The 27,806-nt window shown below is 31.8% G+C and overlaps 2 protein-coding genes and 1 pseudogene across 3 annotated transcripts; 2 read left to right on the top strand and 1 right to left on the bottom strand.

Annotated features, from left to right (window-relative positions):
• The first annotated feature begins 1,465 nt into the window (after positions 1-1,465).
• LOC146902930 (uncharacterized) lies at positions 1,466-5,532 on the top strand. Its single transcript, XM_085738640.1, has 6 exons — positions 1,466-2,782; positions 3,043-3,476; positions 3,730-3,891; positions 4,301-4,376; positions 4,831-4,986; positions 5,098-5,532. Exons 1-6 carry the CDS (start codon positions 1,685-1,687, stop codon positions 5,221-5,223), a joined length of 2,052 nt encoding a protein of 683 aa, XP_085594766.1. The 5' UTR covers positions 1,466-1,684; the 3' UTR covers positions 5,224-5,532.
• Positions 5,533-10,519: 4,987 nt separating this feature from the next.
• Positions 10,520-18,904, top strand: LOC146902929 (uncharacterized). Of its 2 annotated transcripts, XM_085738639.1 has the most exons (8): positions 10,520-10,578; positions 10,692-10,761; positions 12,148-13,174; positions 16,573-17,006; positions 17,187-17,348; positions 17,808-17,883; positions 18,231-18,386; positions 18,525-18,904. In XM_085738639.1, the coding sequence occupies exons 3-8, from the start codon at positions 12,197-12,199 to the stop codon at positions 18,660-18,662; spliced, it is 1,944 nt and encodes a 647-aa protein (XP_085594765.1). In that variant the 5' UTR covers positions 10,520-10,578; positions 10,692-10,761; positions 12,148-12,196; the 3' UTR covers positions 18,663-18,904. The 2 variants fall into 2 exon arrangements, with proteins under 2 accessions (XP_085594765.1, XP_085594764.1); XM_085738638.1 differs by having other exon boundaries at positions 10,526-10,761.
• A 2,550-nt stretch (positions 18,905-21,454) lies between these two features.
• Positions 21,455-23,929, bottom strand: LOC146902928 (uncharacterized; annotated as a pseudogene).
• Positions 23,930-27,806: the final 3,877 nt, after the last annotated feature.

The raw sequence follows: 27,806 nt of genomic DNA, 5'->3' as shown, positions 1-27,806 counted from the left end.
AGTGATATTTGTACAACCAATTGTTGTACAACCTGGGTGACAACCCTTTTTCTCTCTTCTTATTGGATAAAAAGAATAGAGAGAGAATGAATAAGAGAGAGAATAAAAACACATGTGAGTATGAGAGAGAGGGTTGTCATAACAGTTGTCAAAAATTGATTGTACAAATATCATTTCTCATATTATTCACACCCTAAAAAATCCAAGTTACAACCCAAAACTACCAATATACTGTACCATTTATTTGAGTTCACACGTTTACGCACATAAGTTATATGGGTAATGATTGATATAGGGAAGAAGTTCTCGTGAATGCTTTCAAGAATGAAGTGGCATGGTCGTTGCCCTTGGATTTCAAATTTTTGTCTCCACCGTTTCATTAAAAAAAAAAATAACACTAGCATGCCGTGATTTCCATGCCAGGCAGATTTGTGATTGGCCAATATGCTTTTCGAGATGTTATCGTGATAAAATGGTTCTAGATATACAGTCGTTTAAGGTTTGTGCACGGTTATTAAGGAAATGATTAGTTAGGTTGATTTTGATAGTAAAATTAGTGTCATTTACTAAAACACCCTTATTAATTGTAGTTAGTGGAGTAGTTAAGTTGGATGAAATTCAATAAATAAGGGTATATTAATGGAAAAAAATTAATAAATGCTGCATTGGTATTCTAAAGTGACAATTATTTTGAGAAAAAGAAAAAATGGTAAAGTGACAATTATTGTGAGACGGAGGGAGTACTACTCTAGTTATATATACATAAATTGATTCACATGTGTGCTACGTAAACTTAAATTACGCTACTCCTGAGTGTGTTACGTAAACTTAATTCACGTTGCCTTGCGGAACTAATACATGCTTAATCTAAATTCAAGTCTACCATATAATGTCACACACATATATCAAAACAAAACAAAAAAACAACATCAAACAAACAATAATATAAACTCTTAAGAAGAAATTGATGAAATTCACTTACTTCTATGAAAAGAGTATGAATCAATGAAAAAGATGTTGATTCAATATTCAATCTTAGTAGGTATTGGTTGCACATGGTTTAAAGTGAATAAAAAAAAGGGTTTTGCTCCAAAAAAGGGTTGAAGGTTTAAAGTGAATAAAAAAAGTTTTATGAAAAGGGTTGAAGGTTTAAAGTGAATAAAAAAAAGTTTTATGAAATTTATATGGAGAGAGCAATTTCGATATTATTGTAAAAATTGTCAAAAGAAAAAGAAAAAAAGTATTAGTAAATATAAATTGATGAATTTGTATTTATTATTATCATTATCATGCTAAAATATCAACATGTCTCACACATTAGTAAAGATGAAAATAATAATAATAATTTAATTTAATGAAGAAGTTTCTGTTATGCCCCAACCCCAACAGAAACTACCTCCCTCTTTCTCTCTCTCTTTCACACACGATCACACTTTATTTCTTTGGTACTTTCTTCCTTCTTTTTATTATCATTCCAAAGATGTGAACAATTGGAATTTCTCCACCCCTCAATCAATCTCTTTGGAGCAAAATCCTTTGTATCCTCTCCTCTGTTCTTTTATTTTTCGCATCTCCTGTGATCTATATCAAAATCAAACAAACTCATTATTATTGAATAACTTGTTAGTGTAATTTTTATTTTTAATTTATCACACAGTTTCACGTGGGGAAGCAAGAACAGAAAATGAACCTAACCAATCAAAATACCCAAAAAACCCTCATTCCCAATCCAAATTCCACCCAACAACAACAACCTTGTTCTTCCTCTTCCAATTGTTCTGTTCCTCCACTCAGCGATGTTGATTCTATCACAAAACAACTAAAGGGTCACGGTTTTTCCGACAAAGAAATTGGTATAATCTTAAACTTAACCCCATCATCATCATCATCAAATGTTCCATTTTCTCTTGATTCTCCCATTCATGAGCCCTTTCTCAAGAGAGGAATTGAAGATGACGATGATACTGATTCTTTTTACATGGATCCATTACCCCATGAATCTTATACCTCTTCCAAGCGCTTAAAACTCTACAACTTTTTGGATCCAAAAGGCAAGAAACCACTCATTGATGATGATGATAACAACAGCAACACCATCGTTATCAGTGACAGTGATGATGAAGATGATCAGAGGAAGGAATTAACTGAAAATCAAATTTCATTGGATTTAGATATCAATGAAACTGAAACTAATGATAGCGATGGTGCTGATGATGAGATTCAGACCAACGTGTCAATTCGTAGAAATCGGTACAGGAAATATAACAAAGACGCTGCAAAGAGATATGCATCACAAATTCACACTGTTTCTGAGAATGAAGATGATCATCATGCAGCTGCACATGAAATTGACGATAACTTGGAACATGAAGTTGATGCTGATGATGGTTCTCCAACACCTTTCTCTGAAGCAATCAAAGCTATTCAAGAACGAATTGCCAAAAGCAAGAAAAAAGGGGTTGTTAAGGAATCCTTTATTTGGGTTCCGAAAAGGAACGGAGAAGATTTGGTGAAGGGAAGGTTTAGGGTTCCTTCTTTGCAAGAAATGTCTCTTAAAATTCTTGCTAACCATGCTGATGGAATGGTTTCACTTGATGGTGTTTCGGATGAGCTCAAACAAAGGCTTAGCGCATTGGTATGTGATTCGAGAAAAATGAATTGTCGCTTTCTTGAACTACTTCTAAGTGGGTTTCCTACTCATATTCGGCTTAAAGATTGCTCCTGGTTGACAGAGGAAGAATTCACTAAATGTTTCGGAATGTTGGACACTTCCATACTAGAGGTATGTACATTAAATTTACTTGTTTCATATAGCATTTGGTGTTTCTTGTATGTTAAGTTTTAAATAGTTTTAAAATTTGAATTGTTCGATCTTGATCAAATGGCCACCGATGTAGCTGACTGTACGCACAGACACAATCCAAATTCCTGTCATTCATATGTCTTTTATAAAAAATTTACTTTGTGTGAATATATTTTAGTTGGTGAGAATTATGATGATATTTTTTATTACTATGGTCGGAACATTTATTTGTGGAATAGGTGCTGCAACTTGACCAGTGTGGACGAGTTATAACAGAATATACATTACTTTCTACATTGGCAAAATCACCAAGCTGCTTGTCTAGATTGATTAGTCTATCCCTCACTGGTGCTTGCCGTCTTACTGATAAGGGGTTGCAGCTACTGGTTTCTTCTGCAACAGCACTTAGATCCATAAATCTAAGTCAATGTTCCCTTCTCACATATGCTAGTCTTAATATTCTGGCTGATTCATTTGGATCGATTTTGAAAGAGTTGTATCTTGATGATTGCATACTCATTGATGCTGCACTAATCTTGTCGGCATTGAAGCAACTCAAACAATTAGAAGTGTTATCACTAGCTGGTGTTCCAACTGTTTGTGATAAGTTTATCAAGAGTTACATCATTGCATGTGGTCAGAATATTAAGGAGCTTGTTTTAAAAGACTGTATGTAAGTACTATTTTAGCACATTATTATTCATTTATAGAAATTATTCTCCTTAGTCTTTCATTCTTAAGGCTCCGTTTACTTTGTGAAAATATTTTCAGTTTTTACTTCCTAAAATTTGTGCTAGAATTTCTTGTTAACAAGGATAAAAGATACTTTTTAAGTGAGTTATTGTGATGGAGAGAAGCTAAAATGCTAGTTATAGATGATGCAAACTTTTCATTTCGTCTATTGGTTTATATTTCTCGATCTGCAGAAATTTGACGGATGCATCGATGAAAGTCATTGCTACACACTGTCCCGGACTGCAGGCTCTTGATCTTATGAACTTATGGAAATTGACCGATTTAACTATAGGATATCTTACAAATAGTTGTCAAGCACTGCGTATATTGAACCTCTGCCGCAATCCATTCAGGTGGTCTCTTGTTTTATGTAATTTTCTGATTTTACTATACTTTTTGATGTATTGCTTTTGCTAGTAATTTCTAGCTTTTTAGTAGGATAATCTTCGTTTATGTGATAATATATTAGGATTGGTAGAGTATTGCTATTATATGTATGGATTGGTATGGATTTTTTGCATTTGGAATGTCAGGAATATTTCTTCATGTGGATCTTATTGATATCTTCCATTCTCGAACTAGAAAAATTAAATATACTATATCATTTTGTTTTCAAGGTTTTGAGGACACCATTCTATATATCTTATTACCAAGTATCGTCTGCATTGTGTCTTATGATAGTGTTCAGAGTGCTGTCCGCATGTAATCATGATCTGTCCTAAATTCCAATTGCTGAATAACTTAACTTTTTCTCTGCTACAGTGATGAAGCAATTGCTGCTTTTTTGGAGATGACCGGCAAATCCTTGGAAGAACTTTCACTTAACAACATTAAGAAGGTAATGTTTTTAATATTTTCTTGCCAAATGTCTCTCAATTGGCTCGTCGAATGTTTCTCACATTGAACACATTAGCGTTTAGAAAATTGTAACATGTTGTCAAGGCTTCTCTGTGCTTATGAAAGGATTGATCTGGTTGAAACTTAGATTGGAATAATTTGCAATTTATTTTTATCATTATCTTCAAAGATTGATTTCATAACCAACTCTTATGATAGTTTATCTACAATATAAATTATATAAGTAAAGTTGGTTGATTTCACAGAACAGTGATTTGTTCTACTGTTTGTGGAAGACACTGTCGACTCAACAGATTCTTGAATATTGATTAGCTATTTGAGGTTAATGTTTCCGCTATCTGGTTTTCAGTTAGCATTATAGCTGTTGCAGCCAGCTAAATTATAGTCATATTTGATTCATTTTTTGAGTGTCTTTAACATTTGGTTTAATCCAGGTTGGCCAACAGACAACCTTATCACTTGCAAACAATGCAAAAAATTTGCATACCTTAGATCTGTCATGGTGTCGAAATTTGACAGACAATGAGTTTGGTTTAATTGTGGATAGCTGTTTGTCGCTAAGGTCACTTAAACTTTTCGGATGTTCACAGGTAAATAAATCTATCATTTAAAATATATAAACATGATTCGTCAATTGAGTTTTTGTACAAAGAAATTAGTTGATTTGTTGGAGAAGATTTTGAATGTTACTACTATTGCAGGTAACAAATGTTTTTCTCAACGGGCACTCAAACTTAGAGATTCAGATCATTGGGTTGAAGTTGTGTCCTTTATTGCAGCATATCAAAGAGCCTAATCCTAACCAAGGCGCTCTGCGTTATTCATGAGCCTCAGAGTAGATTTTGATATTAATTAAAATTAGCATAAAAAATAAAACATTTAGATGGCGAGATTTGACACAGCTTTTCAGTGTGTCTAGTAGAAGGCACGGACGACTTTTTCTTAACACGGTGGCAGTGCTAACTGGTTGATCGGTAGTTGTAAGTGGAGAAGATGGCATTTTTCCTTTTTGAATACATAGAAAGTTACAATATACAGACTAAATACGTAGCAGATTTTATTATGTACACAGGATACGTGCACTCTAAATTCTTAACCTGGATTGAGATACATAATACATTAGATTTTATTGCGTACACTGGAGTACCATTTTCTTCTTCTTGAAGAAAGAAAGCATAGTCCTAAGTCCTAACCAGGTATCTCTACTAGTAAGTCACAAAATTTTGCTATGAAAGTAACTGAGATTAAAATGAAAAGCATCAATTTCCATGTATGGATTTCAAATTACAGGGCTAGCACCATATGCTTGGTGATCTCAACTCTCTTCTTGGTAATCTAGTTTTTTTATTTTTATTTTATTTTATTTATTATAGGAGTAGTAATCTAATTTTCTGAAATTAGGTACATAGAACATTTTGATCAAAGGTAAAATAAAAAATTAGGTGCAGTTTCATTTTATTGAATAATGAGAATAAAAAACTGTTTTGGATATATTTTGTCAAATTAATCCGGAATTTCTGACTTCTCCATAGCTATATAAATATGCTATAAAAAGGATAAACCAGTGCTTCAGTTGGCAATTAGCACTTGATATATGTTGAATGTATCATTCACAATGTTATTAGACCTTGAGAGAACAATACCAACATCATCTGCTCTTTCATGGTGAAAAATAGTAGCAGCAGATGTTAGAGGTACTCCTGAAGATATAGGTCTCCCACTTAGAATACAACAAACTCTTACATTTCTTGCAGCTCCGTTTGATTAACCCAATACGCAAAATTCTACTATCATGAAAATTATAAAACAAATTCAGAATCCTTTTAAGTCGGAAAAATATATTGTGAAGATATAAAGGTTGTCAGCAAAGCTCAAGTGTGCAAGCTTCATTCTCTTGCATTTTGGGCTGTAAGCAAAGATAATCTAACCATGAACAATGGTTTGAAAAGAAGTCATAGAGTCTGTTGATGTTGAGCTCGATTCAAACCCATAACCTCTAGTTAAGTTGGAAGAGATCTATTATCATCTCATCTAAATTATATTAGATGTTCGGATTATTTTAACGATAAAAACTACTTTTTTTTAATGACAAAATTGAAAGATAGATTAATAGTACTAATTACCTCTTTTGTGTTTTTAGGACCTTTTTTAAGATCCTGAAATCACTTTAAATTTTATTTATTTATTTTAAAGGGCTTAGTGGCGAAACCAACACATATTTAAATGTTTTTTAATTTATTGTAAAATTTTAACTAAATACATATAAATTATATTAATCATTGAATTGAAAGAAAACTAAAGATAAACTAAAATAACACTAACTACTTCTTTTGTAGTCTTTGAAATCATTTTAAATGTGTTTTTATTTATTGCGTTTATTGTAACTTTTTTTTTTTTTTTAGTAAATCAGTTTATCTCTACGTGCAACTGCAGAGACCAATTCATCGAGATATCATAAATCCATTTAAGGAGTTGAACTCTAAAAAAATGAGTAATTTTTATCAAAAAAAAATGAGTTTATCTCCACGTATCTACTACTTGTGCTACATAATTGGATTTTTTATCCAAAAAAAAATGTGCATGTTGCTAAAATGAACGTTTGTAAAAAAGAGTGGGCATGTTGTATCAAACTGTGTTAGGAAATGCCTCCGTTATTTCCATTCCTTGTGAACTCAAAATAGGATCCAACATAAACGTAAAACGGGCAAAATAACACTAAAAAATTTTTAGCGTGAAAAACCTTCTCAATATGAGGGAAAAAAAAGCACGAGACTCATGAGTCACTTAAACTTTCAACGTAATAATAATGAGAATACAAAAAATTCACCCTTAGGTGGATACAATTCTCTCTCACAAATAAACTCTATGAGGCTCTATGTTTTCTCCCACTTCTCTCTAGAGTAAACCTGTCTTGAGCAAGGTTATGATTCTTGTTTTTGTTGCTATGTGTTATTTGTGTTTGTCCATGGTCTTATTTTAAGAGAGACATATCAAGTTGTCTTACATGCAAGTCTCCACTTTGCATCACATGCATTTAGTAATTTGTCACATGCAACTTTTCACTTTGCATCACATAAAAACAGGGCCGGCCCATAGCCCGTCGGGGTAGGGCTATGTCACCGGGCCTCGATTTTTTTGGGCCCAAAGCATATTTTTTTTTAATATGTATAGCACGTAATTAGCACTTATATAGAGTTAATGCGAAAATATATCATTAAAATTGCTCTGCTTCAGTGGCGTGCTCCTTGATTACAGGGTGTGTGGTTGTGGGTTCAACTCCCACTTGAGTCTTTTCTAGAAATATTAATTTTCAAATATTTTTTTTATAGGGCCTTTTTAAGTATTTTGGGGCCCAAAATTTCAATTTTTTGTCAGTCCTTAAAAACTAAAACAGGGCCAACAAATTTGTTAAGACGGCTCTGCATAAAAATGAAACTTGTTTTCAAGGACGTATCCATAAACATTTTAAACAAGAGCTGAAAAATGCTTGACAAATAGTATTTAATTACGTATTTAAGAATTTAATTTGTACAACCGACATTGTAAAAGTTTATTATTCACTAATCCTATATAATCACTATGACATTTTTCTAAGGTAGTTCCTAAAATATCTCTACAAATGTTTATTTTGCATGATTTAATTGAATGTAGGTGTAAAAAAGTTACATCGTTAATCGATATAAATTAACCAGAACAATATATATATATATATATATATATATATATATATATAATGTTTTATATTGAATACAATATATATGTTACTAATAATTTATAAATCAATATATGAGCATGTATAGATTCTATTTATATATACTAATAATATGTTGATTGGATGGAAGAGGGAGGGGTTGGAGCCCATGATCGCCCCCCTCTACGAGAAACTCTTGTGTGAACCAGGACTAAGAAATTTGGTTTGGTCACACATAGAGTTTTTGCCTTCTCTCTCTTCACAAATAAACAAATACTTTTCATTTTCTCTCTCTTCTCTCTTCTCTCTCTTCTCTCTTTGGTTGTGACCAAAGAAAATTTCTTGGTCCTGGACCACCTAAGAATTTCTCCCCCTCTACATATGTTCCTGCTTGTCTTCTCATTCATTATGGCCACGTGGAAATGGTTGGACCCCACAATTCTCCTCCTCCAGCTATAGTCTTTCTTTCTATAGTAAGGTCCTCTTGTGCAAGGGTATCTCTAGGGTCTGTTTGGATGAGAAGAGAAAGGGAAAGAAAAGATAGTATAAGGAAAGAATGTTGAAGGAATGAAAGTGAGTAGAATATGAGTGGAAAGTGATATGATTTTGTGGTTTGTTTGGTTGAAGTGAAAGTGAATAGATAGTGAGAGGAAAGAAAGAAGTATACTTGTAGAATGACATACATGCCCTTAAGTAAAATAAAATCTAAAGATATTTTTTTTTTATAAATATAATTTTAATAAAATACACACATTTTTTTTTGAAGGAATAAAGTACACACACATATATAGCTCAAATATATAACCGATAAATATTCTCTTCATAAGAAACTATTCTCATGTTTTTCATTTTCAATAAAACAAATGATTATATAATAATATTTTAAAATAAAGATTATATTTTGGCATGTGGTTGTTTTTGTCTTTTTGCAATTCCCCATACTCTCCGAAACTTTCTGCTCAAATTTGGAAGGGATGGGAATCTTGTGTGGGACCCAGTAAAAAGTGATCTTTCCTTCCTCTCTATTGTGCAACCAACCGATGGAAAGTTTCTTGAAATCTGTGTTTCCATCCTTGATGCTTTCTTTCCTTAGAGATCAGTTGTTCCAAACAGACCCTAAATGAAGGTTTTCATGCGCATATTTCTTACTTCTTCTTCTTCTTGTTATGTGTTATGTATGCTTTCCCAAGGTCCTATTTGTAGGAGTGACATATCAAGTTGTCTTATATACAACAAGACACTTGTCATCCATGCAACACATCAAGCATGCAACTCTCCACTTTGCATCAGCATCTAACAATTTGTCTAACATGCAACTTTCTACTTTGCTTCACATATAAATGCAACTTGTATTCACATGCATTATGTCCACGTGTCAATGATTGGACCCCACAAATTGGTCATTTAGATTAAACGAAATTTACAGAAGAAATTTAATTTCTGAAATTTAAGAATGAGAGAGAAACTAAATGACCACTCAATTGTGCAATTTTACTTGAATGTTTTTTGTGAGAATTTATCTAAACACAATTTTTTAAATTTTTTTTTTTTACCAATTTTATGTAAATGAATCTAAACAAAAATCATTGTATATTCAGTCACCTTTTCACCAAAATCAATTTTACAAAGTGCATGAAATGAATTTTAAGGGGAATTAGTCACTTTAGTCCCTGAATGGGGAACGATTCGTCAATTTAGTCCCTGAATGCAGATAAATTGCAAAATAGTCCCTGAATGTAGACTTTGTTAGTCAATTTAGTCCCTGAATGCAGACTCCGTTAGTCAATTTAGTCCCTGAATGTAGACTTCGTAAGTCACTTTAGTCTCTGAAATTGACCATGCAGGGACTGTTTTGCATATTATCTGCATTCAGGGACTAAATTGACGAATCGTTCCCCATTCAGGGACTAAAGTGACTAATTTCCCGAATTTTAATTATATTTTTTGGTGTTCATTCTCTGATTTCCTGAAGAAGAGGCCCTTGGTAATTTGGAGTTCTAGTAAGAGGTAAATAAAGTTTGACCAAATATTGTTCCATATGATAATTAAAATCGGGGTATGCAAAATATCTATCCTTAGGTGAAACTCACTAACCACTTATGCACAAATACTTGATTAAGAAATTTCAATAATTTATACACTTAAAATGCATATGTTTCATGCATTAAGAATGAGGAGAAAAATGTATTTTATAAATAAAATCAGATGAAGTAATTGAGAAAAATAAACAAATGGTTCTTCTGTTACAAATATATTCGGGTCTATTTCTATGCTAAAACATTGTCCTTTTTGGTAATTTTGCTTTACTGGATTATTTTTCTTGATTTTAATAAAATATTACGTCATCAGTCAAAGTAAGTGGTCAGAAAGTTTTGACTTTTCACTCTTATATAACAAGCACCCCCTTTCTCTTACCCTAAGTCTAGTGTGAAGATTTGCGCAGCTCGAGACACAACTGTGTTCACTTCTATGATCCCCCACAAATAACTTGGTGGATTACGACGGATCAATTATCTTATATACCTATATTTCTATAATTTTTCTTTTCACATTGCGATCATACTTGAGTTGATCTATCTCATAATTTTTTCTTCCTCTTTATAGGATTACATGATATGGAGCTCAATTGATTATCTATTGTGAGTGATCTCACCTTCTTTGGTTCCTTATTAAGGTTAGAAAGAACACAAATTATATATATATATATATATATATGTGTGTGTGTGTGTGTGGGCGCGCGCGCTAGTTTTTTTCATTTGGGGTTTATCGATTTATCTATTTGGCATTTTATTAATCTATTGTCGATTTCTTGCTTCATTATCCTTTTTTTTTTGACAAACTGCTTCATTATCCTTAGATTCGTGTCTGATTATCTTTTGATCATTATTTACTAGGCGATCCACACTAATTTATAGCATTTTTTTTTTGGTAGATTGTGTTGGATTAATGATCTTTATATACTTGTTTTTCTCCCTAACTTGAGTATCTGCTGCGAGTTCCATTGCTTTCTTTGCTATTAAGGTTCAAAAAAGCACAAATTACGGCGGGGTTTTGCGTGTTTAGTATTTTTTTTTGCATTAAGGGTTTGTCCATTTTTTTTTTTTGAAGGATTGTCCATTTTTCTTTTGGCCATTTTATTTATCTATTGTTGATTTATTTTTCATTATCTTTGGATTTTTGTTTGATTATTTTTTATGAAACGATTCACACTAATTTATATACTTTTTTGTGAAGTGTAGGAAGGTATATTTTTCTTCTATTTTATTTTTATATATTGGTTCCATCTCTTATCTTTGCTTGGTTCCATTTATTTTATTGGTTATGGTCTCTATAATCTTTGACGAATCCTTTTTATTTTAACCTATACTACATTTATCTATAAACATAAGACTCAATTATTTTTTAGAAGACCTTTTCAAATATTTCTTTGCATTATTTTTTGTGACAGAAACATCCTTAATTATTTGATAAATTTGTGTAGTCATTAATTAGTTTAAGAAACAAACATTGTAATAGACAAGATAGACTATTTCTGACTTGTAAGGATCAGGATTTTTTTTTTTTTTTATCTTTCTGTTAACAATAGGAATATGGATATATTATGGTGAACAAAGTGGAGTGAGTAAGATATCGAATCCACTAATTAAGTAGGTAATTTTAGTGGTAAGAAATTGACCTTTTTCAAAATGAAAGTTTTAATTCCAACTTTTTAAAGCTAAATTGTATTGGTAATGATAGATGAACACTCAATTTTTAGACACCATCACACAACTAACTAATCACACGTTAAAAAATCCGGTTAATTCGATTTACAAATAAAATTGTAGTTAATTGAACTACATGAATTATCAGTAAGTCATACTCTTTACATAGAAAGTGAGAGAATTCTTCATGAGTCTCGTGTCTTTTGAACCATATGATAACAATGTCACATATTTGATTTTGTCGTTCAATGTCATGATAAATAGTTGGTTTATATTCTCTATCTTCTTTTTATTTTTATCTTTTGTTATATTTGCATCCATCAAACTCAAACTAATTAAATATTTTAACACTGTAGATTTTTATCAACCAATTTAGCGCGGGAAAACAAGAATAAGAAACAGAAAATGGACCCACCCAATCCCAACGATGTCCCTCCCATTGAGGACATAACTTCTATCACAGAACAACTGAAGGGCCACGGTTTTTCCGACAAAGAAATTGGTGCAATCCTTACCTTAGCCCCATCAACATTTGTTCCTGAATCTCCCAATCATATTCATAGAGATGAAAGACCACATGAACCCTTTCTCAAGAGAGGAACTGAACCTGACTCTGATGACGCGTCTTCTTCTAAACGCGCAAAACTTTACAACTTTGAAAACACTTCTGACCCAAAAGGAAAGAAACCACTCACTCATGATTACAACTCCATCATTATCAATGACATTGATGATCATCATCAGAGGAAGGAAATACCAGAAAATCAAATACCTTTGGCTTTTGATATCAATGCTCATAATATTAACAGCGAAACTGAAACTGATGACAGCGACAATGATGATTTTGCGATTTGGAGGAACGAGTCATTTATTAGAAGTCAGTACAAGCTATTTAACAAAGACACTGCAAAGAGATTTGCGTCACGCATTCACAGTGTTTCAGAGAATAAAGAAAAAGATGATGATGTGGAACATGAAATTGATGATGGTTCTCCAACTCCTTTCTCTAAAGCAATCAAAGCTATTCAAGAACGAGTTACTAAAAGCAACAAAAGCGGGTTTGTTGATGAATCCCTTACTTGGGTTTCAAAACTAAATGGTGAAGAATTTGTGAGGGGAAGATCATGTGTTCCTTCACTGCAAGAAATGTCTCTTAAAATTCTTGCCAATCATGCTGATGGAATTGCTTCGCTTGATTGTGTTTCTGATGCGCTAAAACAAAGGCTTAGCGCGTTGCTTTGTGATTCAAGAAAAATGAATGCTCACTCTCTTGAACTACTTCTAAGTGGATTTCCAAATGTGATTCGGCTTAAAGATTGCTCTAGGATGACAGAGGAAGAATTTACAAAATATTTTGGAAAGTTGGACAATTCCATATTAGAGGTATGTTTATTAAATTTAATTGTTTCATATATATAACACTTGGTGTTTCTTCTAATTTTGATGCAATTCCACATTTTTATTTCCTATTTGAATTTTGTCATTCGAATTTGGGTCGTGTGAAGTTACAAATCACAGGGTTGTGTGTGAAGTCACCATTCGGCGACAACCACATTGGTGATCCAAAATTTAAACTCATATTTTAAATTTTGAAAATGTCAAAATTTTATAGCATCCAATCTTTGATCACACAGTGGTCTTTCTTGTAATTTTACTACAATTCAACTTTTTATGTCCTATGTAGGAATTCTGTCATTAATTTCAAGTTTTTAGTTATAACTACTACTCCCTCCGTTTCAAAATGAGTGTCGCTTTAGCCAAAAAAATTTGTTTCAAAATGAATGTCGCTTTACATTTCCAATACAACTTTAATTTTTTTCTTCCAACTTTACCCTCAATAAATACTCCAACTTTTCTCTCACACAATTTCCAATGCAACTTTATGTTTGTCTTTTTCTTATAAAGTAAAGGGCAGTTTAGTAAAAGTGTTATATCTAATGATTATTTCATTCCATTTCTTAATTTGTGTGCAAACACCTAAAACGACACTCATTTTGAAACGGAGGGAGTACTATACTTGTGCCTAAGGGCCTAGTATATAAATTCAGATTTATACATTTATTTGTGTAATAGGTGCTACAACTTGACCAGTGTGGAAGAGTTATTACTAAGTTCAACCTTCAACCAAAACTAAGGATTATGCATATATAACAGAGCTAACCATGCATCCTTACAACTATTACGTGTAATTAGGTAGCATCAAAAACTAAAAGGAATAATCAAATTCCACTAAGTTTTCTCTGTTTGATTAAGAATGCCTCGTCTGTTTTGGACTTGGACGAATATTTAGATTCCTATTTTTCCATCAATATCTGTCAAGTTGACCAGGATTACTATCATTGTTCTTTCCACTGGAATATGTTTTGTTCAAATCTGAATCAAGATTTTCCATCAAGTATTTTTCCAAAATATGTCATTATGACCAATAGTAACCAGGGTTGATACGGCATGTTGTTCTTTTGGTGCAACAAGATCACGAACAACATTAGTTGGCTCAGTTGCAACAGGATCAGGAACAACGACTACTGCTGACACGGTTGCATGAGGATCAAGAACAATGGCTACAACTAGCTCGGTTGCAACAAGATCAGGAACAACAACTCCTTTTGGCTCAGTTGAAATAGGATTAAGAGCAAGCAACCACTACTAGTGGCTCAGTTGCAACATGATTAGGATTTAGGAACAACAACTACCACTGGCTTAGTTGCAACAGGATCAGGAACAATGACTACCCCTGGCACAGAGTTCATGTCCAAGATGCTATTGCTGCTGCTCCACTAACAGAATCAGAATGAAGGAATTTCATAGCTAAGATTGAAAAACTTAGACATGACAAAGAACAATTACTTCTGGAATTTCAGAGACAAGGTCAGGAGTCGAAAATGAATGAGAAGCAATCACATTGCTGAAAGGATTGTTTGAAAAAGTTGGAACAGAAGCGTCAAGTCATGCTCTCTTTTGTTGGTCAACTGCTGCACAAACGTGGGATTTAGTTAGGTATCTAGCCTCCGACAGAAGTAACAAAGATAAAACGAAGGTTTCTGAGAAATAGTCCCTTTATTAATGAAGCTAGCATTGAAGATCCTATGGAAACTTCCCAAGTTTTACCCAGAGAAAACGCTGAGAGTACATCTATTCTCTCTTTAAACATGAAACAATGGGATCTTCCCGAGTCATCGATGACATTGAGTTAGTTTTAAATTCACAAATTTGACTTGATCAAATTCAAAAGTTGAGATCGGACATGGAGGAAATAATCAAGTTAAACCAGTGAATTTTAAACTCACTCCAGAGAACATCATCGGTGACTAGAGCAGATCCAGTCGTTCCATGTTTAATGAGAGAATATATGTACTTTCTAGTTTTCTCTTGGTAATACTTGAGAAGTTTCCTCAGGATCTTAATGATAGCTTCATTACTAAAGGGACTATTCTCATAAACCTTTGTTTTCTCTCAGTGACTTCTGTCGGTGGCCAGATATACCAAATTGATCCCAAGTTTCTTCAGCACTTGACCAACAGAAGAAAACATACACTGTTGCTTTTGTTCCATCATTTCCAAACGATCCTTCAAGCAAATAACTGCATCTCATTCATTTTCCACTCCTGGCATGTCTAATTTTTTTATCTTATCTCTGAAATTCCATCGTTCTGATTATGTTAGTAGAGTTGCAGTAGCAGTCTATTGGACATTAACTTTGTGTAAGTGGTAGTCGTTGTTCCAGATCTAGTTGCAATTGACCAAGTGGTAGTCGTTGTTCTTGATCCTGTTGCAACTGAGTGCATGGTAGCCGTTGTTCCTGGTCCTATTGCAAGTGAACCAGTAGTAGTCATTTTTCCTGAGCCTGTTATAACTGCGCCAACAGTAGCCGTTGTTCATGATCTTGTTGCAACCGAGCCATCAATAGTCGTTGTTCTTGATCCTACTGCAACTGAGCTAACTATTGCTGTTATTCCTAATCATGTTGCACCAAAAGAGCAACCTATTGTAACAGCTCTGGTTACTACTGGTCATTTTGGGAAAAATACTTGATGGAAAATCCTTATTCGGATTTGGATGAAATGAAGAAGGATTCTAGTGGAAAAAACAGGGAAGTTAATCCTGGTCAACTAAACAGATATTGGTGAACAATTGGAATCTAAATGTCCGACCAATTTCAAAACATATGGGGCATTCTTAATCAAGCAGAGAAAACTTGGTGAAAATTGATTATTCCTTTTAGTTTTTGATGCTGCCATATTACATGTAATATTTGTAGAGATACATGGTTTGCTATGTTATATATGCATAATCCTTAGTTTTGGTTCATGGTTGAATTTAGTCCATTATTTTAACCCTCATTAGTTTTGGTTGAATGGTTGGCTCTTGCTAGATTATATATAGCACTTGGTGTTTCTTCTAATTTTGCTACAATTCCATATTTTTCTTTCCTATTGGAATTTTGTCCTTCAGATTTGGAATGTGTGGAGTTACAATCACAAGGTTGTGTGAAGTCACAATTCTGTGATAGCCACATTGTGTGAATTCACAATTCTGTGATAGCCACGTCAGTGGTTGTTTGATCAAGATCAACGATCCAAATTTTAAGTTTGTATTTCAAGTTTTTAAAAATGTCAAAATCTATAACATCTAATATTGATCAAACAGTTGGTATTTCTTGTAATTTTGCAACAATTCAATTTTTTCCCATTTATTGGAATTTTGCCATTCATTTTGAATTTCTAGTTATAAATGCTAATACAAGATCTTAATTCATGTTTATACATTTATTTGTGGAATAGGTGCTGCAACTTCAGCAATGTGGACGAATTATAACTGAATATACATTACCTTGTACATTGGCAAAGTCACCAAACTGCTTGTCTAGATTGATTAGTCTATCTCTCACCGGTGCATGTCGTCTTACTGATAAAGGGTTGCAGTTACTAGTTTCTTCTGCAACAGCACTTAGATCCATAAATCTAAGCCAATGTTCCCTTCTCACTTTTGCCAGTCTTGATATTTTGGCTGATTCATTAGGATCATTTTTGAAGGAGTTATATCTTGATGATTGTATACTCATTGATGTTGCACTAATTTTGTCGGCATTGAAGAGACTCGATCATTTAGAAGTATTGTCACTAGCTGGACTTCCTACTGTTTCTGATAAATTCATCAAGAATTATATCATTACATGTGGTCACAACATTAATGAGCTTGTTTTAAGGGACTGTGTGTAAGTACTACTATCTGAGCTTTTTGATTCATGTATGGAATTTGTTTTCCTTATTCTTTCATGTACTTCTCAATTTAAGTACTATTTGAGCTTTTCGGTTCATGCATGGAATTTGCTTTTCTTATTTTTGCATACACTTACTTCTCAGTTTAATCTATTGGTTTATATCTCGATGTGCAGGAATTTGACTGATGCATCAATGAAATTCATTGCTGAACATTGTCCTCAGTTGCATGCACTTGATATTACAAACTTGTGCAAATTGACAGATTTAACCATCAGATATCTTGCAAATAGTTGTCGAGCATTGCTTAATCTGAAGCTATGCCGCAATTCATTCAGGTGGTCTCTTGTTTTATTTGATTTTCAGGCGTTTCATTATCATCACTTATTCATTTTGGACTACACAAACAAATTTATATATTATCTGTAGTAATAGTTATGAATAATTGAAATCCTCCTTGAGAAATTTTCTAATGGTTTCCAAGACTCAAACCAGATTTCTATTGTCATGTCTTCCTTAAGATGCTATAGATTCTCTAACTCGTCATAGATTGGTAGACTATTGCTAATATTTGTATGGACAGTAATTGATTTTCTAGAATTTGGAATATCATGAGTAACTTTTTCAAGGATTTGAGAACACCATTGCATATATCTTATTACCAAGTTTATATCTGTGTGATATGCTTCATGTGTCTATGGATGGTGTTTCAGAGTGCTTATTGTGTGTAATCTTAATTCTTAATCCTTCATAAATTTCAATTGCCTAATAATAATTTAACTTTTTCTTCGTTACAGTGATGAAGCAATTGCTGCATTTTTGGAGATAAATGGCAAATCCTTGGAAGAACTTTCACTTAATAACATTAAGAAGGTAACATTTTTAATATTTTCTTGCTGAATGTCTCTCTTGTTATAGCTGAACACATTAGCACTTAGAAAACTTTAACATGTTTTAAAGCTTGTATGTGCATAATATGAAAGGATTTATCAAGTTGCAACTTAGCCTTTTGTCATTATATTAAAAGATTGATTTCATAACCAAATATTATGATAATTATAGAAAATATAAATTATATTATAAAATTTGATTGATTTAACAAAACAAAGCTTTGTGCTATTGTTTCTGGAAGACATTATTGACTCAACTAATTCTTGAGTATTACTAATTTCAGGCTTCTGTTAATTTTTTGAGTGTCTATTACATTTGGTTTGTTCCAGGTAGGCCAACAAACAAGCTTATCACTTGCAAAGAATGCCAAAAATTTGCATACCTTAGATCTATCATGGTGTCGAAACTTGACAGACAATGAGTTTGGTTTAATTGTCGATAGCTGCTCGTCGTTGAGGTTCCTTAAACTTTTTGGATGCTCACAGGTAAATAAATCTATTAAGGGAATTTTCAGTGATCAATTTCACGCAGTCATGAAGAAATATATATGTTTCCTTAAATCTTTGTACGAAGAAATCAGTTGTTTTGTTGGGGAAGATTTTGAATGTTAAGTACTTTTGCAGGTAACAAATGCTTTTCTCAAAGGCCACTCAAACTCAGAGCTTCAGATCATTGGGTTGAAGTTGTGTCCTTTATTGCAACATATCAAAGAGCCTAATCCTCATCAAAGTGTTCTGCGATATTCATCAGTCTCGCAGTAGATATTGATATAAATTAGAACTGGAAACAAAAATGAAATATATAGATGCTGAAATTTGGCACAACTTGTTGATTTCTGATAACATGGTGTCATCCGAATAGACATGAAAATAACTTTATCGCCTGTTTTCACCTTTTGTTTTGGTGATATATATTTGTTGATTAGTTTACTTGTAATTTGAAGAATATGATATTTTACCTTTTTGAAAACATCCCGACCTAAATTTATAGACTAATTAGTTTAGTTCTGGTGTACTCATGTTTGCTTTCAAAAAAAAAGTTTTTGGAATTTGATTTGGAAATGCCTGGTTTAAGGTCCTCCTTACTATGATTGAAAAGCTCCTCCTTACTATGATTGATGATTATTCTAGAAGAGTATGATTTCACATTTTGAAACATAAAATTTACATCTTTGACAAGTTTAAATAATGGCATAGTCTTGTAGAAAATTATATAGGAACTAAACTCAAAGTTTTAAGAATTAACAATGGTCTGAAGTTTGTTTCATATCAGTTTAATGAGTTTTGTAGGAAAAACGTATTATGTGACATAAAATCGTGGTAGGAACAGGGCAACAAATGGCCTAAATGAATGCATGAATAGGACCATTTTAGAAGGGGTGAGGTGTATGCTTATGAGAAATTATTTAGCCTATATTTTATGGGGTGAAGTTGTTGGTACTACAAAATACTTGATCAACAAATGTCCATCTACAAGAATATGCTTTAAGACACCTCTGGAGATTTGAAGTGGGAGATCACATAATACTCTAATTTAAAGGTTTTCTAAATGAGCTTTCTTGTTGGGTGACACGGTGAACGATAGAATCGGGACTCTTAGGCGTGTACCATTACACATAAGGTAGTTATTAGATGCAAGTAGATCTTTAAGGAGAAGAAAAGTATTATGAGAATTGAAGAACCAGTGTATAAATATCTTCACAAATATTTACATAGCGAGGGTGTCATTGGAATTAAATCTTTTTTTAGGGGAGATAGAAATTAAATCCTTATAAAATTGTTAAAATTTTCAAACATAGATGAATCTATGTTAGAGTTTATTCATTATTTTACCCATACAAAAATAACATTAATTAGCTTCTTGGTTATGTCATTTTAGTCATCCACATTATCTATTGTTTGCTCAATCTCTAGTATACCACGAAGGTATTTACACTAACCATGATCGGTATTTTCTGAAAATGAAAAGTTAAATTCTTTTGATTAAATCAAATTTCGATGAAATTGTCTCTTACTACTACGGTACTATAAACGTTTCACTAGTACTAAGGATCCTTGGGTTACAAGCTTCCTCAACAATCCCAATAAAGTCAACATTTTCCGGATTATATTAAACTTGACAAAAAAGTATTAAAATACATTGTTTTGCTTATACTCAAAAATCATTTTTCATTCTCATCATTCAATACAAAATCAACATCTAATTTTGATTTTCTTTCTTGCATATTTTTAAAAAAAAAAAAAAAAAGAAAACATTTTCACAAATCAAACATATCACACAACTCTGATTCAATTCTATGATTAAAATGTTCCAAATAGTTATTTTTCAAAAAATGGTATTAGTAAAAAGAGTGCTGAGATCGCCAAAAGTGCTAGCTCTATAATTTGAAATTCATGTTAGAATGGAATTTGATACTTTTCATTTTAATCTCTATTACTTTCACAGCAAAAAATTTGTGACTTGCTAGGACTTCGCTTTCTTTCTCCATGAAGAAGAAACAATATTGTGTATATCAGTTCTATAGTGTGCATATTATGTGTGCATAATAAAATCTACTGAAGTATTTAGTCTGTAAATTTAGGTTTGAATATCTCTAAAAAGGAACAATAACAATATCATCTTCTCCACTTACAACAAAACTATTACGCCGATCAACAAATTAATTACCGAAACAAAATGCGAAAATAGGTATAGAGTGATTTTCATGTTCTTGTTCTTATTACCAAAACAAATATATTACTAAATCTCAGCATCACCCATATATTTGATTTCTGTTTCTTGTTCTAATTTATATCAAAATCTACTGTGAGACTGATCAATATCGCAAGACACCTTGATGAGGATTAGGCCCTTTGATATTCTGAAATAAAGGACCCAACTTCAACGAATGATCTGAAGCTCTGAGTTTGAGTGCCCTTTGAGAAAACATTTGTCACCTTCCAAAGTATTTCACATTCAAAATCTTCCCCGATAAAAAAACTAAGTTCTTCGTATAAAGACTGAGAGAAGTTTTGTGACTTTGATAGAGTTATTTACCTGTAAGCATCCCAGAAGTTTCAGGAACCTCAGTGACAAGCAGCTATCGACAATTAAACCAAACTCATTGTCTGTTAAGTTTTGACACCATGATAGATCTAAGGTATGCAAATTTCTGGCATTGTTTGCAAGTGATAATGGTGCTCTCAAATCCTTTGACAACAGAATTATATTATATATTTGCTTATTTGTTCAAGAAAGGAAGATGTCAATGAGATCCACGTGAAAAGATACTACTGACATTCTGTTCTTGCTTCGCTACATAAGAGGGTAACTTGTCGGTGATGTGCCCTGATCAGTGTCTTGGAATAACTATCTATAGGGTTAAAAGGGAATGAATGATGGTTTGCTTCATATCAGATCTATATAGGAGGAATAGGCAGGAAGTTGATCTCTATCTTGGTCACCATTGTGGCCCATGATCTTAGAAGTCTTCAACTTCTACCCACTCTAACCTTTCCTTGGTCGATGTTTGTGAGGCCAAGTAGGAAGGTACGTCTAGTAGTGCTGGCACGACCTAGTCACCTCTAGGAAACATGCACATGCTAGTATTTGTTTGCCAGCTTGGTGTTGGGCATGGATATCTCAACATTGGAGGTGTCGTATGATTAGCTAGGAGCTGGATAGATGTATATAGAATATGACGGTCTACATCCCAAATACTATAAAATTATTGTAATCCATAAAAATTATAGCAATACTCTACCATTCCATACAGTGTATGACTACTTAGAGAATCTATAACATCTTAAGGAAGACAGGAAATAGAAATTTGGTTTGAGTCTTGGAAACCATTAGAAAATTTCTAAAGAAGGATTTCAATTGATCATAAATATTGCTACAGATAATCTATAAATTTGTGTATGTAGTCCAAAATGAATTGCGTAAGTGACGAGTTTCCTCTCATACCGGTAAGTAATATCCTGATATATATTATCACAGAAACAAAGATGCCTATCCTATGAAAAAGCTAGAAATTACTAGCAAAATAGAAATCCATAGAAATAATATAATTAAATGTGGAAAATTGCATAAAACAAGAGACCACCTGAATGGACTGCAACAGAGCTTCAATTTACACAGTGCTCGACAGCTATTTGTAAGATAACTTATGGTTAAATCCGTCAATTTGCATAAGTTCATAATATCAAGTGCATGCAACTCAGGGCAATGTTTAGCAATGATTTTCATTGATGCATCTGTCAAATTCCTGCACATCAAGAGATATAAACCAATAGTTCAATAGGCTAAACTGAACCGTTAATATATGATAGAGTAAGGAAAACAAATTCCATGCATGAACCAAAAAGCTTAAATAGTACTTACACACAGTCCCTTAAAACAAGCTCCTTAATGTTGTGACCACATGAAATGATGTAATTCTTGATGAATTTATCAGAAACAGTAGGAAGGCCAGCTAGTGACAATACTTCTAGATGTTCGATACGCTTCAATGCCAACAAAATTAGTGCAACATCAATGCATATGCAATCATCAAGGTACAACTCTTTCAAAAGTGATCCTAATGAATCAGCCAAAATATTGAGACTAGCAAAAGTGAGTTAGTAACATTCGCTTAGATTAATGGATCTAAGTACTGTTGCAGAAGAAACTAGTGATTGCAACCCTTCATCAGTAAGACGAGATGCACCAGTAAGAGATAGACTTGTCAATCTAGACAAGCAGTTTGGTGACTTTGCCAATGTAGAAAGTAATGTATATTCAGTTATAACTCGTCCACACTGCTCAAGTTGTAGCACCTATTCCACAAATAAATGTATAAACATGAAATGAAATAAGATCTTGTAGTAGTATTTATAACTAAAAAAATCAAAATGAAGGACATAACTCTTATGTAGGAAAAAAAAAGTTGAATGGTTGCAAAATTACAAGACAGACAATTGTTCGATCAAAGATTAGATGTTACATATTTTGATTTTCTTTTTAAATTTAAAATACGAGTTTAAAATTTGGATCTTCCAATCTTAATAAAAAGAGACACCAATGTGGTTGTCGCTGGATTGTGACTTCACACAACCCAAATTCAAATGTCAAAATTCAAATAGGAAAGAAAAAGGTGGAATTGTAGCAAAATCACAAGAAAAACCAAGTGCAATATATGCTGAACAATTAAATTGAATGAACATACCTCTAATATGGAAGTGTCTAACTTTCCAAAATATTTTATAAATTCTTCCTCTGTCAACCAGAAGCAATCTTTAAGTCGAATCACATTTGGAAACCCACTAAGAAGTAGTTCAAGAAAGTGACCATTCATTTTGCCCAGATCACATAACAATGTGCTAAGCCTTTGCTTTAGCTCATCAGAAACACCATCAAGCGAAGCAATGGCATCAGCATGGTTCGCAAGAATGTTAAGGCACAATTCTTGCAATGAAGGAACGCTAAAGCTTCTCTTTTCCAAATCTTCTTCATTGAATTTTGAATGCCAAATAAGAGATTCATCAACAAGCCCTTTTTTCATGCTTTTGGTGATTCTTTCTTGAATAGCTTTAATTGCTTCAGAGAAAGGTGTTGGAGAACCATCATCAATTTCATGTTCCATATCATCATTGTCTTCGTTCACTGAAACAGTGTGATGGTGCGCTGCATATTCCTTTGCAATTTATATGTTAATTCGCATGTGCCTATCTCTTCGAATTGAGGCATTCCTATGAGATTCATCATAATGACTTGAGAAAGATTCGCTCTTGAAAAAGAGTCCATGTGTTTTTTCATCTCTATAAATGTGTTTGTGAAGTCCACAAGGAGGTTGAACATATTTTGCTGCAGTTGAGGTAAAGATTACGGCAATCTCTTCGTTGGAAAAATCGTTGTCCTTTAGTTGTTCTATGGTAGAATCTAAGTCACTAACTGGAGGGACAAAAGAACTGGAAGAGGGAGGTTGTTCTTTTTCCTGTTCCTGTTCCTGTTCTTGTTCTTGTTGAGAGGGAGGGAGGGTTTTTTGAGTATTTTCATTGGATGGTTCCATTTTCTGTTTTGTATTCTTTCTTTCCCGCGCGAAACTAGTTCATCAAAAACTACAGTGTTAGTATGTTAATAATAGGGAAAAAAAAACTTTGAGAATAATTTTGGTCCAATGCTATAAAAACTAAATCAAAACACCACAAAAAGTGACATTTTCTATGTCTTTTTTCTCGTTTTTTTAGTAGAAATTCTGCAAGAACATGTGACTTAGTAAAAAATAATTGACGGATGAAGAAAGTTTGATGATAAAAAGTGTTAGAAAGAGATATTGTTTGATATATGGTTCGGACTAGTTAATTAGTGGATAAAATGAAATTTGGTTAGTTTAGTTGGTAGTGTTAAACATGTTAATAGTTTGTATAATTTTGAAAACAAAGTTTAGTTAGGAGTGTTAAACATTTTAATAATTTGTATAATTTTGAAAACAAAAATATTTCATGTACACTCACGTACCTGGTTAATCAAGTATAAATATATGATTAATTCAGTTGAATAGATGGTTAATTCAGTTCACGTTAAAAATGACTGTTAATTCATGTAGTTGAAGCTGTAAATTGAATTAACTTGGATTAATCACATTTTTTAACGTGGTTAATAAGATGTCACTAGAGTGTACAAAAAATAAATGTACTTTTTATCATTACTGCTACAATTTACTCTTAAAAAATTGGAATTCGCAATTCCAATTTTTTCCTTAAATTATGAGGTCAATTTTTCATCACTATATTTTAGCTACTTAATTAGCGGACTCTACCACTTCGTTCACCTTAACACATCAATATTCCTATTATTATTATTATTATTTTTAATTTTTAACATTCCCTTTTGGAGATAGAGATAACTTATCTTTTCTATTACTATGTTTAATTCTTGGCTTAATAGCACTTTTGGCCCCCTATGTTTGACAAAATTGCGATTTTGGCCCCCTATCTTTGAAAACTACAAAACCGCCCTTTATGTTTCGATTTCGTTGCACTTTTGGCCCCCATGGTCAATTTTGACCTGGTCCACGCTGACATGGCACCCACATCACTTATATGAGGGGCCAAAATCGCAACTTTTGAAAACATAGGGGGCCAAAAGTGCTATTAAGCCTATTTTTTATTTTTTTAATACATTTTCTTTTTTTTGTTTTGAAAAAATTAAAAAAAAGAGGGAAAATTAATAAAAATCGAAAATAATGAAAAAATTGGAAAAATTAATAAGAATGAAAACAAAAATCTGGAAAAAAATTAAATCATTTTTTCGGTTTTTTTCGATTTTTTTTGAAAAAAAAAAAAAAAAAAAGGTTAATATGTCTTTACCCCCTGTAATTTAGGCGAGTTCCGGTTTTCCCCCCTGTAAAAAAGATTCTTTCAATTCCAACCCTGAAATATGAAGATTCTTTCGAAAACCCCCCCTGATCCCATCTAAATCAGATTATTTTTTAATATACATACCACATCATTCAATCATTTTAATAATGAAAAAAACATTAAAAACTGAAAATCTTTTAAAAATAACAAAAAATCAGATTATTTTTTTAAAAAAATAAAAGATTGATTTTTTTAAAAAATTTTAAAAATAACAAAAAAATCAGATTATTTTTTTCGAAAAATGAAAGAAAAAAGCAGAAAAGACATTTAAATTTTTTTTTCGAAATTTAAAAATTAGAAAAAAGTTCGGATTTTTTTCGAAATTTAGAAGATATTTAAAAATACTGGAATTTAATTTTCAAAATAAGAAAAGTTTAGATTTTTTTGCGAAATAAAAAAAATGGAAAATATATTAAATTTTAAAAATCATATAATCTGAAGAAAAAAAATTGATTTTAGTTTAATTAAAAATTTAGGAAAAAAATCTGAGAAGCTTGAATTACATAGGAATATTTTTGTAAAAAGAATTATTAATGCGTATAAAATTTTAAAAAGTGTCTTATTTAAGAGACATTAAAATTTAAAAAGTGAGTACCTCAAGTTGCTCTTCCAATCTCTTTTGAACTAAAATTGATTTTTTTTTCTTCAGATTATATGATTTTCAAAATTTAATTTTCATATTGTAATTGGATTTTAAAAAATATATATCCAGATTTTTAAAATTTTAAATATTTTCCAGTTTTTTTTTTGCAAAAAAATCTAAACTTTTTTTATTTTGAAAATTAAATTCCAGTATTTTTAAATATCTTCTAAATTTCGAAAAAATCCGAACTTTTTCTAATTTTTTAAATTTTGAAAAAAAATCTAAATGCCTTTTCTGCTTTTTTTCTTTTATTTTTCAAAAAAAATAATCTGATTTTTTGTTATTTTTAAAATTTAAAAAAATCAATCTTTTATTTTTAAAAAAACATAATCTGATTTTTTGTTATTTTTAAAAGATTTTCAGTTTTTAATGTTTTTTTTATTATTAAAATGATTTAATGATGTGGTATGTATATACACACATGTCATGCAAAAAAAAATTTTCCAGATTTTTGTTTTCATTCTTATTAATTTTTCCAATTTTTTTAAATTTTTTCAGTATTTTTTAATTATTTTCGATTTTTATTAATTTTCCCTTTTTTTTAATTTTTTCAAAAAAAAAATGGAAAAAAAAAAGAAAAAGAATTAAAAAAATAAAAAATAGGCTTAATAGCACTTTTGGCCCCCTATGTTTGCAAAAGTTGCGATTTTGGCCCCTCATATAAGTGATGTGGGTGCCATGTCATCGTGGACCAGGTCAAAATTGACCATGGGGGCCAAAAGTGCAACGAAAACGAAACATAAGGGGCGGTTTTGTAGTTTTCAAAGATAGGGGGTCAAAATCGCAATTTTGTCAAACATAGGGGGCCAAAAGTGCTATTAAGCCTTAATTCTTATATACTAACTAATGTCTAAAAAAATCATAAAATAAACTAGGGTGTTACAGTCACAAAAGATAATGCAAAGAAATATCTGAAAGGGTCTTCTAAAAAATAGTAGATGCTTAGAGAAATGGTATTTGTCCAACCATTTTATGATAATTTTTTAACAACTCTCTCATACTTACATTATGTTCTTATTCTCTTTTTTTTTCTCTATTATTTTTTATCAATAGAAATAGAAAAAAAGAAAATGATCACAAAAGGTTATTCAAATATCACTACGCATTCTTATATGTAGATATAAATGTCGTATAACTTGATATAAAAAAGAAATACAGAACATTTGAAGTCCAAAAAGATTCACCGGAGATTAGAGAGACCATAAACCAAACAAGAAAATATATGTATCCTAGCAAAGGATAAGAGATAGAACCCTTCTGTAAAAACTAAGATAGAAGAAAACATATATATCTCCGTAAACGACACAGAAAATTTATATAAACTAGAGAAATGCTATTTTTACTGTGCTAATATTTATATACTTATTAACGGTTGTGACTTTTAAATTATAACAAACTCATTAAATCATGTTTATTCTTTTTAATTACTCCAATAATATAACAAATATAATATGAATTCTTACATATTTTAATGTCACCAACAACAACGTAACATTATTAAAGAAAAATTCATTTAAGAATATAATTGAAATAATAAAAGGAAAAAAACTTAGTTATAATTCTTTAGGTGTTTTTCGTCTGGTTCTAAACTAAATTCATCATGATTTTTTCAGAGTTTGTTATATCCAGAAAAGATGTATTTTTAGTTAAGAATCATACGAAAAACACCTAAAGAATTATACTAAGTTTTATCCATAAGTCAGTCCAAAATTAATTACTCTCGTTATATATAACTATAGATTAGTGTGCATATCAAAAAAGAAAATAATATAGATTAGTGTGAATCGTCTAATAAAGAATAATCAAATATAAATCCAAAGATAATGAAAAATGAATCAACAATAGATAAATAAAATGGCCAAAAGATAAATCGACAAACCCTG

Source organism: Medicago sativa, chromosome 8, assembly GCF_051527215.1.
Source record: "Medicago sativa cultivar Bolivia chromosome 8, Bolivia_mono, whole genome shotgun sequence".
NCBI lineage: Eukaryota > Viridiplantae > Streptophyta > Magnoliopsida > Fabales > Fabaceae > Medicago > Medicago sativa.
This window is presented reverse-complemented; position numbering and strand designations above follow the sequence as displayed.